The following is a 14,454-nucleotide window of genomic DNA, read 5'->3' as shown; positions in this document are numbered from 1 at the left end:
CATAGCAAAATCGTGTTCAGCAGAACACATATTGTGATGTTAGCTTTAATATTAGAGTAAATTTAAAGCTAAGAATATTCTCTAGGAAATGTCATGCTTTTATTGATATTATCATTTTAAAGTGATTTATGAACATTTTAAAGTTGTAATATTTTACATCAGTGGCCTACGCAAAATTTCTTTAAAGTGTCATAAATCATATTATATGCACAAATTGGCCTTTTTTTATCGCTTTCATTATTTCATAATTTAAACAGATACTTATTTTTAAGTGGGATGTCATATCTTCCTGACAACCCTCTGTGTACACTACTGTTTTATATAGCTATTGCTCCCTTTAAAATGATAATATCATCAAAATTATATGACATATGTTATATAATATTCTCACCTTAAAATTTGATAATAGGTAAATTTATTCTAATATTAAAAATAACATCACAAACTTTGTTCTGCTGAACACAAATTTGCTATAATATATGTTAGTAAGACAGAGACAGCACATGCAGGTATAACTTCCTCGTATGATTAAATGCTCAGTAAAACCAAAATAAGACCATTTCATTTAACTATAAATTTTAATGTAATACTCCATGCATGTAATACTTTAAGCCATATTTTTAATCCATCGCTGTCAATACAGTCTGTATATCACATAATTACCTAACTATTTTGTAGGCCAAATATTGTGAATAAGATTTGGTTTGTATTTCAATAATTAGTGATCATTAGCTAATTAATTTAGTCAAACTACCTACTCAATTGAATAAAAGACTTTTATTCTATGCGTTTTTAATATTTATAAATGTAGAAAATTTACCTGAGACAAAAAATTGTTTGATTCATCTATTGTTAAGTTAAGGAACAATTAGCACTATTTAGTATTTATATAGTTAACAGAAAATAGTAGATTCATTATGTATTTTTATATTGAAACCATTGTAGATATAAAAATCTCATACAATTACATAATAAATTGTTACACATTATGATTTTTTTTAGATTTTTATTTTTATACTCGTAGATTTTGGTTGAAAAATACAATTTTTTAATTTTGACATTATAACATAGGAAAATTAACAAAAAACCTTAATTCTTCAGTATTGGTCCTATGAACCTTTATAAATTGAAGCAGATCAAGAATGAAATAAATAATAATTATATTTTTCAATCACTAAAATTTGCCCTAAATGATATAATAATACTAAACCTTCTATATTTAAATTAATGAAAGCAATAATAAACTTATCATTAACCCTATAGAAGAAAAACTTATAATTTGAGAATAAAGTTAAACTGTGACAATGATTAAAAACAACAAATGTAGGTACCATACGCCATACAGATGATTTGAAAATTGTTTACTAAGTGATAATTATTGAATAGCTACTTATTAAAGTTATACAACACAAAATTCAGAGTTAAATTTATGTTCTTTTTTCATTTACTAAACTAATATGACAGGTCTCAAATTCCACTAATGCAGAATAATAAATTATGATAAATATCTAAATGGAACTATTATGGATGAGTTTAATCACACATAGAAGAACGAGAAGTGGTAAAATGATATAATTATCGATATTGAATTTTAAGTAAATTCCATTTAAATACAGTTTAACAAATTTTCCAGTAACTGATTTTTTTTATGTTATATTTTTTTTGGAAATGAAAGAAACAATAGAGGAACTGATAAATTCAATTGGTAATATACAATATTAAACCTCAAACATTAAAGTAAATATTACACAAATTAATTAATAGATCTGTCTCTATGTTTTAGACTAAAAACAAGATAAAATATTGGATTTAAAGTGCAACATAACGTCGATAAGTAAAAAAAAAAAGTTATTATTTTTAAATATTTTTTTTCTGAATTTAATTTTTGAAACACAGTAAATTCCCATTACAATGAATACCAATACAATGAAAAATCCCGTTATAACAAAAGTCATAAAAGTCCCCTGCCAAAAAGCAGTGATTAAAAGAGCTTATTCAAATTTTTGTTACAACAAAATTTCCGGTAATAACAAAAAAAAAAATTTGGTCCCCTGGAGTTCGTTGTAACGCGATTTTACTGTATTACAATTTTAATATTTACACACAAACACATAAACTGTTTTTAAACTTGTATATACTACCAATATGATTAATATTGTAACGAAGGTATAAATATTTTTTTTTCGTATAATATATTTTTTTTTTGGACAACTAGAATGTGTAGATAGGACTTGAAAAAAATTATAAAATATTAAACCTAAAAAATTTTAATAAACAATACTTAAATGAACTAACTATTCTGTATTTTATTTTTCAGACCAAGCTTATAACAGTTAGTGGAATAAGACAATAAATTATATTGCCATATTGGCAAAAATTGCAATGGCATATTACATGCATTTGTAATTTAATTAATGCTAATTATAATTTATAATATTATAGACCAGTGTTTCCCAACTGGTGTTCCGCAGAACCTAAGGGTTTCGTCATCCAATGCCAAAGGTAAGAAGTTTGGGAAAATATAAATTAATTAATAATATTTTTGATTTCAATTATGATTTAAACTTAGAAAAGCTCCAAAAATCATATGGGGGTTCCACAAAATGTTCAAGCTCCTGCAAAGGTTCCGCGAGTAAAAGAAGTTGGGAAACATTGTTATAGATTAAGGCTATATTCAAGAATTAAAATACAATACATATCAGGCCTTACTTTTCAGTGAACCCCGACACAAAGAGTGTAGTCTGAAATTAAAAGTGTGTACTTTGAATTCAAAAAGTGTGTACCTACTAAATATGTAGTAAATACTAATAAATAAGACTACTAGCTAGATAGTAGGTTGTATCTATATACATTATTCAAATTTTTAAAAAAAGAATATTTTCTTAGTTTTTTTTTTCTAGTTATTACTTAACAATGACAATCGAGTATCGAAAATTTATTCCAGACAGCGAAAAAATGTTTTTTTGATATTGTATGAACAATTAAATTTTAAAAGATGAAATTAAATGGATATTACATGCGAGTCGAATGTAAATTTTTAATATCTATGCAATATCCCAGCAATTTGATTTGGCCACCAATATTATTGATTTAATATTGAATTTACAATCATGTATTGATATTATTTGTATCAATATTAAATATTGAAAATAATCTTGAATGAATATTGCTTGAATAATATTTAATATTCACAAATTATTCTAATAAAACTGCTTCATCAACATTTTCATAATATTTAAAACTAATAATTGACCAATTATTGGATTGATATTTTTAATTTTGTAATCAATATTCATTCAATAGCTGAATTTCATTACTGATAAATTAATAAAAATCATCAATCATTTCAATTTTCTTATAATTTTGTTAAGAGGTACTATGATATAGTATACGTATATAATATATGTATATATATCAAATCCAAGAAAAAAATATTCCTCAGATTTACCAGAATGTACAAAACATTTTTGAGTCATCAGGCTATTTCTTCTATTTAGAATTAAATAAGAATAGTATTTAATAAATAAACAAAATATTAGTTTTATTGTAATAAAAATTATTATATTGTAAACATTAATATATCAAAAAATAAATAAATGACATCATAACTTAATCATAATATAATAAAAAATAAATTATGTACTGTTCTGTAAAATATTATTATACTTCTATAGAATATTTAAAATAAATACATTTTTGTTTTACTATCAAAAAAAAAAAAATAATAATGATACTTCATTTTTGAATGTACAATAATATTATATTATTTATCAACAAATATTAATATAAATACTTATATATTTGAAATTTTTTAATAAAAATCAATAATATTTATACATTAAGAGAACACTATACTTACATGCATAAATGTTATTAGTTTCAGGTGTTGAATTATTAATAAGTAATGTTACATGCCAAACTCATAATGAATTGACTGAAACACTTTAAAACATTTATTACTCAATATTCAACATTATATGGAGATCATTTGATATTATATAAGGTACACATCTTCAAATGTTTGTTAAAATTCATGGTCCACTTGACAACTTTAGTTGTTAAATATGAAAATTGTTTAAAGAAAATAAAATTTCAAACAAATCTTCTTAATATTGTCTTCAGAAAGTTTTTAATAGGATTAGTAAAAAAACAAAAATTGTTTTTAGTAGACCCACTAGAATTACAATATGAAAAAGAAATAGAAAATTATACGTCATCTTCAGTACATTTTAATCTAACAGATAAGCTTTACAAAACAATTGTTTTAAGCGATTTAGGTATGAAAATAAATATTATAAAAGAAAGTGATAAATATGTAAGCTTAAAAATTAACTATATTGTTAAAGTGAAACATATAGTACAATCAGATCTTAATAAAACCATTATTAAATTAACTGTACAAAGATTTATAAATTGCACTTTATTTTATATTACCTCTCTCATAGATTATTCAGTTTTAGATTCATTTAAAATAAATTTAACAATTTCAGAGTGTTTTTCAGTGTATCTTATTGAAATAAAAAATAATGTTTCATAATTCCTGTTAGTACAGATAAAGCAATTATCATGAAAATTACACATTCCTTTTTTTTTTTGGAAAAATAACCACATTAAATAACTTTAAACTAGTTCTCTTTTTTATAATATGAGTTTGTTTTTATTTATATTTATTATTTATCCTAAAAAAGATATTGATTATTATGGATATGCATATATTTTATATTGATGTATATGTTTGTATTTAATTGATAATTATTGTAAATTTGTTTTAAAAAAAAAAAGTGTACATAGTTGTAGAAATTGGTTTTAATATCAAAATTTTTTTGTATGTTATGTTTCTTGTTTGTATTTATAACCTATATAAGTATTTAGTATATGTAGTATGTAAATGAATAACAAATCTAATTTAATTAAAATACAATATGAAAATATAAATAAGTTTTTAAATGTTACATTAATTCATTGTTTGTTATACCTATCAATTTTATATGTATCAATATTTTTATTAACTACATGTGTATTAATATTTTTGTTGTTATTTATTAGTTTTACCAACATAGTGTACCTATGTATCTAAATAAACAACACAATATGATTATTAATTTTAGTCTTTAAAAGTTAAATAAATATTCCAAGTTTAATAAAAAGCTTAAATAAATAAGAACATAATTTATAAAAAATTAAATTATTGAATAAAAAGCCTAAATTTATAGTCTTTAATTCATAAAAAAATTAATTTTTATGGAATAAAAAGGAGTGTAGTGCGAATTTCGAAACTAGGCTTGCGATTCGTGCGAATTACGTGCTAAATATCTGCACAATTTTTTTTTAAATTTTCCATTGGGGGACTGGCCAAACGAATGTCTAGCGGTTCCCAAACTGTTTGGCACAATATTAATATCGACATTGCACTTATTCACTTTAAGTTCTTTATACACTTTTTAATAAAAAATGTTATTTTATTATTTCAAAGGTGGTGTGATTAAATATTATTTTGCGTGGACCAAAAAAGTTCAGAGAACCGCTGGCTGGATACTGGAACAAATTTTATATTTCAATGTTGGAATCATAAACATAGATAATATTATCTATATCTGTGGTTGGAACACTTGCAACCACAAAGGTTTACTTCGACTCCTGTTTATGCGTTTCTTCTATGAGAATTTCTGGCTGAAAAGTACGAGAGAAAATAAATATGTTTCAGGAAATCTGGCAACGTCGTCTAAGTGGTTTGCACTATCCCCTCCAACTACCGTCATCGTATGGGCACCGAGACCGTAATGCTAGCAATTCGCATTTCACAACGCTGAGCTACCGCCATATTTTTTTTGGTTATAGCTGTTGTAACTTGTAGTTGTGGTTCTTACGAAAACAAACGCTCACTTCTCGAAAAAGTGGATATATTTCCATCTTGCGCATTAGTGCATTACGCTTTTGTGTTCTTACTAATCAATCTTTGGTTTTTCCGGTTTTGGACGTTTTGGTCATTGTCAAGATAAGTAAGGTTCGTTAGTCGTTTCTTGTTAAAACTTATTAGCATAGTCCGCTTAGCATCTATATTCTATAGTTTATTATTTAACCGCTTTGTAGTATACTCAATTTTAGTATAACGTTGAGTTTTTTATCGAATTTCTCACAATCGCAGCGATTTAATCAACCGATAACATGCGAATGTGCGATTTTTGAAATTTTTTGTGGTATATCACGAGTTTTTTGTAGGTTATATTTCGTTTACACCAAAACAAACATAAACCTTACCAGTAAGTAAACTCATCTTCTATTTGTCTAACCTTTTAACGAGAGTCGAATCTTTGTTTCCAAACTCCCACATTTTCTTCCTTTTTGACGTATAATTGTTTTCTTCGTTTTATTGCTTTTGCGTAGTAGGTAACTAAAGTTGTATTCTACTACTGGAATTGAGAAAAGGTAAAGTATTTAAATTAATTTTATTTATACCGTTTAAAAGTGTGAACATAAATGTTACAATGTGTGAGTGTGTGTCGTTAGTATTCAGTGGCGTAAATTGGTCTCAATTTCTGATGGCACAGAGAAATATTTTAATTTCTAACCCATCAATAGTTTAATAAATTTCCTTTGTAAAGCCTTGCCTTATAAACAATTTTTTTTTTTATAAAATTAGTAATTAAATATTAAATCATTTTAATTTTAAACATTTTTATTATTATAACATAAAAAAAAAAATTAACAATTTTTAATTTACACGGAGTTTATTACTGACGTCCTCTTTCAAAACATATTACATTAAACTTATCAATTGCTTAGTCAAAATTAATTTTATAACTTTTTTCAAGTAGCTAAACTATTTAATCAGTTTTTCCCAATCGTTTTATGACGAGGAAAATTATCATTCATATTTGGCATGGTAGTTTAAATAGTTAATCAACTTTTTAATGGCTCATCTTTAATGTTTTTAAACATTATTTTGAAATATATATTCTATTTTTGCTTCTAATTTGTCAGATATTTATTATTTACATTTCTGTTTTATTTACATATATTTTTCTTTTATTGATGAAAATGAATGACCTTCACCACCTTGAAGCAATATTTTACAATTTTTTTGTTTTCAATTGATTTGGTGTTTTCAGTTTTAACTCATTAAATTTTCATTAAACTTCTTCCCATATATTATAATTTTGTTACTGAATCAATATGATAATATTTTTGATTTTTATGTATACTTCTCAAAAACAATGAAAACTCAATGATAGGTACTTCTCTTTAAAGTTCTGCCTTAGAATTTCAACTCTCAAAAATAATAAATATAACTTGTATAAAATAATTCAAAATCAATCAATTGATTACAAAAATCACCGGTTTTTTGCTCTATTTTTAGGTTTTTCTTTTGAAATATTTTTTAGAAATTTCATTAAAACTTTATAATTGTACAGCATTGTTAAAGATTTGATATACATACACCATCAATAAGTTAAACAGAATGGTCATAAGGTTTTAACATTTAAGTCTTGTTCTGCTTGAAAAACATTAAATTTGTCCTGCTTCTTTGGAGAACTATTTACAAATATTATACGATACATTAATCATTGGTATGGAATCTCTTGTATTCAATATCATAACTTCTATAAAATAATAAATAAATATCTTCAATATTTCTTATGTGTGCCCAAGCCTTCTTTCTCCTATGTACATGACGCCTATGGTACTAATATACCAATGTACCATGTATCCATACAACATTTTAAATATAACATCAACTTAAAACTGGCTTGTAAAAATAAATAGTATTTTCATAAATAAAGCAAAGATATTTACAACTGAAGTCTTAAAATATGTAATAAAGCAAACATATTTTTATTTTTAATGTAACCAATTGAAAATATTAGTTTGGTTAATTGTTAACATGAACAATTTTATTTTTTAATTTTTAAATGCTCTACCTAAAGTTTGCCCAAGAAATAAAATAGAGTACCATCACAATAGTTTAAATCATGAAGAAACCATACAAATGTTTATTTCATTTACAATGATATGTTGGTAAACAACTTTTCAGTGTCTTTTTTTTCTTTTTACAGATAAATATGGCTCCCAAGAAATCGCCTTATTTCATTTTCTTAACTCATTATAGAGATTATGAAATTAGAAAAGGAAAAAAACCTTCCAGCTACAAACAATTAAGTATTGAATTATCACCCATATGGAATGTAAGTAACTTCTAAAATGAATCATTTGCTTACAATTACCATTAAAAAAAAAAAAAAAAAAATTGTATATTTTTATTTTACCTTTACTAATTTTAGGACAATAACATCAAATTGCTTTAGTTATAACTTATAAATTATGATTAATTTTTGATAATAGTTTGGCCACTCCTAGTATAGAATTTTATTAAAGTTAATATTGACAATTATTGTTTTATAGAAAATGACTGATGCTGAAAAAAACAAATACAAAGTTCTTGCTAATAAATGTATTTCAAATACAAATCATAGTAAAGAACAGCCGTTAAGTCATATTAGTAATAGCGACGAAATTAGACGTGCTGTTTGTAACATGGAGAAACTTGTAGCTGAAATGTTTGAAAACATACCTAACGATCAGGGTAAAAACTAATATATTAAATTGGGACTGCTTTATATAAATTTTAATTAAATAACAACAGTAAGTTTGTTAATTTAGTAAACACAATTTCTCTGTTGAAGTACATTCGATTGAATCTGATTTTTTTAACAAGCTAAATAAGCTATGCAGTAACTGAATAGTAACAGTATTTGTTGTCTTAAATTTTTTATGTGTTCCACAAAGACTTGTTCTTTTTTATTCTTACTATTATTATAGTTTATAGTATATATTTCCTAAATTATTTTTTAAAAATTCGGAAAATCAAAAAAAAAAAAAATATGGAATTAAAAATTTTTACACGAAACAAAATTTTGATCAATCAATTATTTTAAAAGTAATGAAATATTTCAATTTAGACTTCTGCTTGAGCTACTTACACATCTTGAACAGATAAACATAATCTAATTCAATTAATATTACTTTCGAAGCATCTGGCATAAAAACTATAAAATTGTTGTAAATATCTTATAAGAAAGAAAAGAAAAACGAACTGTTGTATTATGTTATGTTATTACATTTTTTTTTAAATATTATGAACAATATCAATTAAATTTATATAGATATATAATAACCAAAAATACATATTCTAAACAAAATCTTTTAGTTTATTGTTATAAATTGAAATAATTTTATTTTTCAGAATTATTAAATAAAAAGTTTATTTTATTACATGTAAATTGTCATTCTTATGATGAAGAACAATATTATTTTCCTGCTGAAATATCAGCAATAGAATTTAATTTAAAAAATGGACTTTTTCGCACATATCATCAAATTATTGGCTTTTGTAAGTATATACAATATTATAATAGTCCCTTAGCACAGATACTAAAAATTATCAATAATTAATTATTTCATTAATGATGTATCAAATTATTCTTAAACATACTTATAATCTTTGTGCTAGAGGGCCAGTTAACTTATTAATAATGCTTTTCTTAAAAAAAAAAAACTAACTCATCAACTTATGTTTATAGCTAAAGATAAGCTTAAAGCTTATCCTCCTCCAGGTTATCCTTCAGAAATGAGAATATTTTCTAGGCAATATCATCAAATTGATTGTTTGGATAAACACCCGGATGATTATCAAAATATATTTATTGATTTTTTAACATTTCTTAAGGTAAATGTAATAATTATATAGATGATTTTCAACTTTTAATTATATTACTTTAGAATGAAATTATCAACAAAACCGATGTCAAAGAAGGCAAGTTGGAATTACCATATTTGTTTACCGTAGAGTCCGATGTCGACGAGAATAATATAATGAAAACTATAAATAGCTTGGAAAGGCTGTATTCTTCAGCTTTTCCTGAAGGTAAATCAAATTAATATAAATTTATTATGATCACCATCTTTGAAGAATATTATACTATCTACGGTGCTGTATAATTGCACTGAATTCAATTGTTAACATTGTAAATGTTAATTTTTTGATCAAACTGATGTAAATTAATCTTAAGTTTATATATTTTATCCTATATATTATATCTAAATGAATGGTTACTTAAACAAAAGTGACTTAAATAACATATTATAATATAATTTCCTCCAGTGACGGCGCGAATAGTTTTAATTTGTGGGACATGTTGGTACATTAATACTAATGTGAAATAATACTACTAAATCTATGAACTATTATTATCAGGTATAATTAATCCAGGTTCATTGAAAAAATGAAACTGCCAACTTTTATATTTTTCAGCCACCTACCCACCAAATATTTTTCTGTAACACTTATCCCACAAAATCATGATCATACTGCCTCTGATTTCCTCTTAAGAGGACGTCGCACCCACGTGTATTGTCTTCGGTTTATTACGTACGACATGGTAAATTTTCGTTCACCAGTTTTAATACTGTGCTTTTAGTTTTGATATTAGACTGAATTGACCTATTATCAAACTTTTAGGTAAGAATATTATCTGTGTTCTCTCGTTGGTTTTTTAAGATATTATAATTTTTAAGTGAGTTATAGCATTTTCAAATGTTTAATATTTTTCATACTCATAAATCACTTTAAAATTAAAGTTAAAAATCAACTATAATATCAAAATTAAAAACACAGTATATAAACTGTTAAACAAAAATTTACTATGTTGTACGTGTGTAAGACGGAGACAACACATGCGGTATAACGTCCTCTTAAGTAATAATTCTGGTTCTTTGAACAAGTATTTAAACACTATTCCAAATAATAATAAATTAAAATTCATGTTATAAAAATTGATTTTTTTAAGCAATTTGTATGCTTAAATTATGCATATATTCAAATTCTGATTTTTGGAATTATTAAATATAATTTCAGATGATATTTTCGAGTACTTAAACCAAATTTGGTATCGTCTCCTTAAATGTTGAGTGAAAATTCTAAGTACTCGGAAATATCTTTAATTACATTTAAAAATTCCAAAACTCAGAATTTGAATATATACCTAATTTTAGCATATAAATGGGGTGAGTAGTGAGCATGCTTAAAAAAAATCACCTTGTATATACATTTATAATTTGATTTTCATTTGATTTAATTTATCATTATTATGTATTACAATTTAGTTACATTGTTTGTTTAAAATCATCTATCATTTTTTACTACAATATATAGTTTTTTAAATATTTATCATATTTTATAGTTGATACTGAATTGTGTAAATCTAAATTCAAAATAGCAAATGCTGAGCAATTATTATTAGAAATGAAAAAAAAAATGAATTTGCCTATGGATGATGATTATTTAGAAGGCGTTTTAGAATATGAATATTATACACAATCATTCTGTTGTGAGGTAAGTGTTATATTGAGTATTATAAATTTACATAACAAAATGTATTTTTGAATGGATTGTGTATAATAAATTACCTATCAAGTAGATACACATAAAATCTTATACACAGTAGATAGAATTTCCCAATTGATTTAATGAAAGTATATTTTATTTGTAGTACCATAAAACAACATGTACTACTAATTTCAAATGTTCCAAATCCCGTATTATTCAATGGATGACAAATATCTGTAATCACTTAAATACATATGTTGATTTAAACCTTGTACCTGGCAGACATATGGCAGCTATATTAAAAGATGATTCACTTTTGGTAATGCTTACTTATTATTTATTAATTTATTACTTCATTAATATGTATTTCAATGAAACAATAATTCATTAACCTATATATTTTTATCTTTTGTTTAAGATCATTGAAAATGCTCATTTGCCTCTCACATCAGCTGAGCTAAAGTTAAGCAAAAATGGTTCCTAGGTGATATATTTCCCAAAACATGATATAATATCACCACAAACACAAGTAATATAATAAATTAATTTCATTAGTACAGATAATAATAAGTTTTAATATTATTTAATTTAAAATAAAAATTATGTTTTTATTTTTTTCATGAATTGGAAAAATATATGGGTCTTGTTGTCATTTATCATTAATATAATCTTCCGTTCTTTTATATAGGATGATTATTTTATAAATTGACAGTCATTATTTTAATAAGTTAATACTTTTTAAAAAGAATTTAAATAAAAAAATTATAATAAGTAAAATTTTATAATTTGTTGGTTTTGTATTTTTTGTTATTTGCATACTATTCAAACTAAATACCAACTATTGCTTTTTAAATGACAACGCCTATTGGCTATTTTTAAAACCAGAAACGTAACTATTTTTTGTTATAAGTGTTGGTGTTTATACTTTTTATTTCCAATAGCTCCGTTGACAAACAGATTTTAAATTTGTAATAAGGAATTCTTTTGGTAACTCAGGTATAGTTTAGCTTCTATACCCACAACCTTAGATTATTAGGTTTGGCAACTAGCAAATGGAAGTAGATTTCTTATTTATAATGGTAAAACACAATGCGTACAATTTAAAATTAATTCAAAAGTTTTCATCGAACTTAAACGCTCAATCTCATAGCTCCCATCTTTCTAAAAACATTTACAAAGATACAATCAGTACCTATTTGAAGGTTTAATTTTTAAAAAATGGAAAATGCTGATTTAATTGGTATAATATTTGTCAAAAGCTAGTTATTTAAATCCAAGGTATAAAATTTAAAATTATATTAATTTTACAACTCATTATTTTAACCTTTTATTATTTTTAAATATTTTGACATGTCCTTTTTTCAAAATTTAATTTTTACTGATCACAAATAAAAACTCAAATGTGGCAACGTTACATAGCAAATTATACGCAATCGTTTGACTTTTGGGTTAAATATTTAAGTTAATTGTTTAACATATGCAATTGTGTTCTCCAAAAGGTGCATCGTATGCAACTGTGTAGTACCCAACTAGTAAATAAAAGTAGTTTTCTTAATTATAGTCAGGACCATCTATGGCATTGCACTTGTACTACCATCTAGTGCCTATAATATTGATACTTTGTAAATTATTATTCTTATAGATTTTTATAATTTTTTCACTATTACTGACTATAACTATTTTTTAACTACCTTGGATTATTAATTATTTACTTCATGATTTACTATTGGATTTTAAAATACAATAAGTAACAAAAAAAAAAACATGACTAAAAATTAATTTAAACTAAATTTAAATTAAAAAAAAATTAACAACTATGCAATTAGCTAAATTATCAGACAAAATGTTTTTATATATCAGTGCATACTTAATAAAGCTATTTTGTTTAAATCAAATCCAAGATAAATATTATACTATTATTAACTTAATTTAAGTATTCTATTTGAAAAATAAACATATTACTTGGATGTTGTGGTTGTAAAAAAATATATTACATTTGCAATATTTTGGACAACAAGCATAATACCAAGTCCATAGTTTCCATCAATAGATTATGGGTATTAATAATATTACTAAAATTATTTAGAATATTAAATATATGTATATTTTTAAACCCTGATAGTTGCACTAATCATTTTTATATGATATTTAGATATTTTTTAATTTTCAGGATTCTTATTCAAATGATCAAGTTTGAAGAATAGTTAATTGAACTATTATGTATTTTTTTTTTTAAGTATATAATGTAATTATTTAATTTTAATTTTAAATGTATTCAATTTTTTTTCTTATGAGTTATGAAAATAAATTACTATTTTGATAATGTTTAATAATGATTAAGTTTATTAAACTTTTATATTTATCTTAATTTAAATATATAATAACTTATTATATTATATTTAAATTACTTTTAATTAATAAGAATACAATAATTATACTGTATAATATTCTGTTAATAATTGTAAAATAAAATGTTATCTTGTCTGGTAATAATTAAGTTTAATGTACATTATTCCGTGTGGTCTAGTAATTGAAATTTGTTATATAAGTATTATCATTTCAAACATATTTTTATTGGTAGTTTAAAAAAAAAATATGGAACCATTATTATCGTTGAGGCTATATATTGTAAAAAAATAATTAGTACAAAAAAATGATCTATTTCAATACTTTTTATTTACAATTATAAATAACAAGGTAAAGGTTAAAGAAATTGTTTTGGAATTATTAATTTTTAAGAAACTAGAAGAAAATTTATTGGATATTTTTGAAACCAAAAAATTCCTGATTAAAAAAGAAAGATACACATACCTTTATTTATTTTATAAAAACACTAAAACATATGAATTGCAATATGTGTTGGCAGTCATGACTAGTTAGTTTGTCAGTATGTTAGGCCATCAAATTATTGATGTTAAGACAAAGATCTGCTTAAAACGTTTGACTTACATAGCAAACTTCCATAAAAACAAGAAAGAAGTAGTAATATCCTAATTAATTTAGGTAATGTTTATTGTTAATTTCTTTTGTATTAACAATATTTTAAATCCTTTGATGGAAAATATAATATT

The 14,454-nt window shown here is 23.6% G+C and overlaps 1 protein-coding gene across 2 annotated transcripts; it reads left to right on the top strand.

The window, feature by feature from the left end:
• Nucleotides 1-5,803: 5,803 nt before the first annotated feature.
• Nucleotides 5,804-13,597, top strand: LOC113558755 (protein maelstrom homolog). Of its 2 annotated transcripts, XM_026964282.1 has the most exons (10): nucleotides 5,804-6,004; nucleotides 8,055-8,183; nucleotides 8,401-8,581; nucleotides 9,242-9,388; nucleotides 9,579-9,724; nucleotides 9,778-9,922; nucleotides 11,238-11,389; nucleotides 11,547-11,702; nucleotides 11,802-11,912; nucleotides 13,554-13,597. In XM_026964282.1, exons 2-9 carry the CDS (start codon nucleotides 8,061-8,063, stop codon nucleotides 11,865-11,867), a joined length of 1,116 nt encoding a protein of 371 aa, XP_026820083.1. In that variant the 5' UTR covers nucleotides 5,804-6,004; nucleotides 8,055-8,060; the 3' UTR covers nucleotides 11,868-11,912; nucleotides 13,554-13,597. The 2 variants fall into 2 exon arrangements, with proteins under 2 accessions (XP_026820083.1, XP_026820082.1); XM_026964281.1 differs by lacking the exons at nucleotides 5,804-6,004; nucleotides 13,554-13,597 and adding an exon at nucleotides 6,392-6,426.
• Nucleotides 13,598-14,454: the final 857 nt, after the last annotated feature.

This window comes from Rhopalosiphum maidis, chromosome 3 (genome assembly GCF_003676215.2).
Source record: "Rhopalosiphum maidis isolate BTI-1 chromosome 3, ASM367621v3, whole genome shotgun sequence".
In the NCBI taxonomy this organism is placed as follows: domain Eukaryota; kingdom Metazoa; phylum Arthropoda; class Insecta; order Hemiptera; family Aphididae; genus Rhopalosiphum; species Rhopalosiphum maidis.
Note: the sequence above shows the minus strand (reverse complement) of the source record. Positions and strands in the feature narration are given on the sequence as shown.

Bases quoted from the DNA above. Each gene is read 5' to 3' on its own strand.
- LOC113558755 (XM_026964282.1), top strand. From the start codon at position 8,061: ATGGCTCCCAAGAAATCGCCTTATTTCATTTTCTTAACTCATTATAGA. The intron at 9,923-11,237 runs GTAAATCAAATT...CATATTTTATAG, and splicing joins TTCTTCAGCTTTTCCTGAAG to TTGATACTGAATTGTGTAAA. The intron at 11,390-11,546 runs GTAAGTGTTATA...TTTTATTTGTAG, and splicing joins CACAATCATTCTGTTGTGAG to TACCATAAAACAACATGTAC.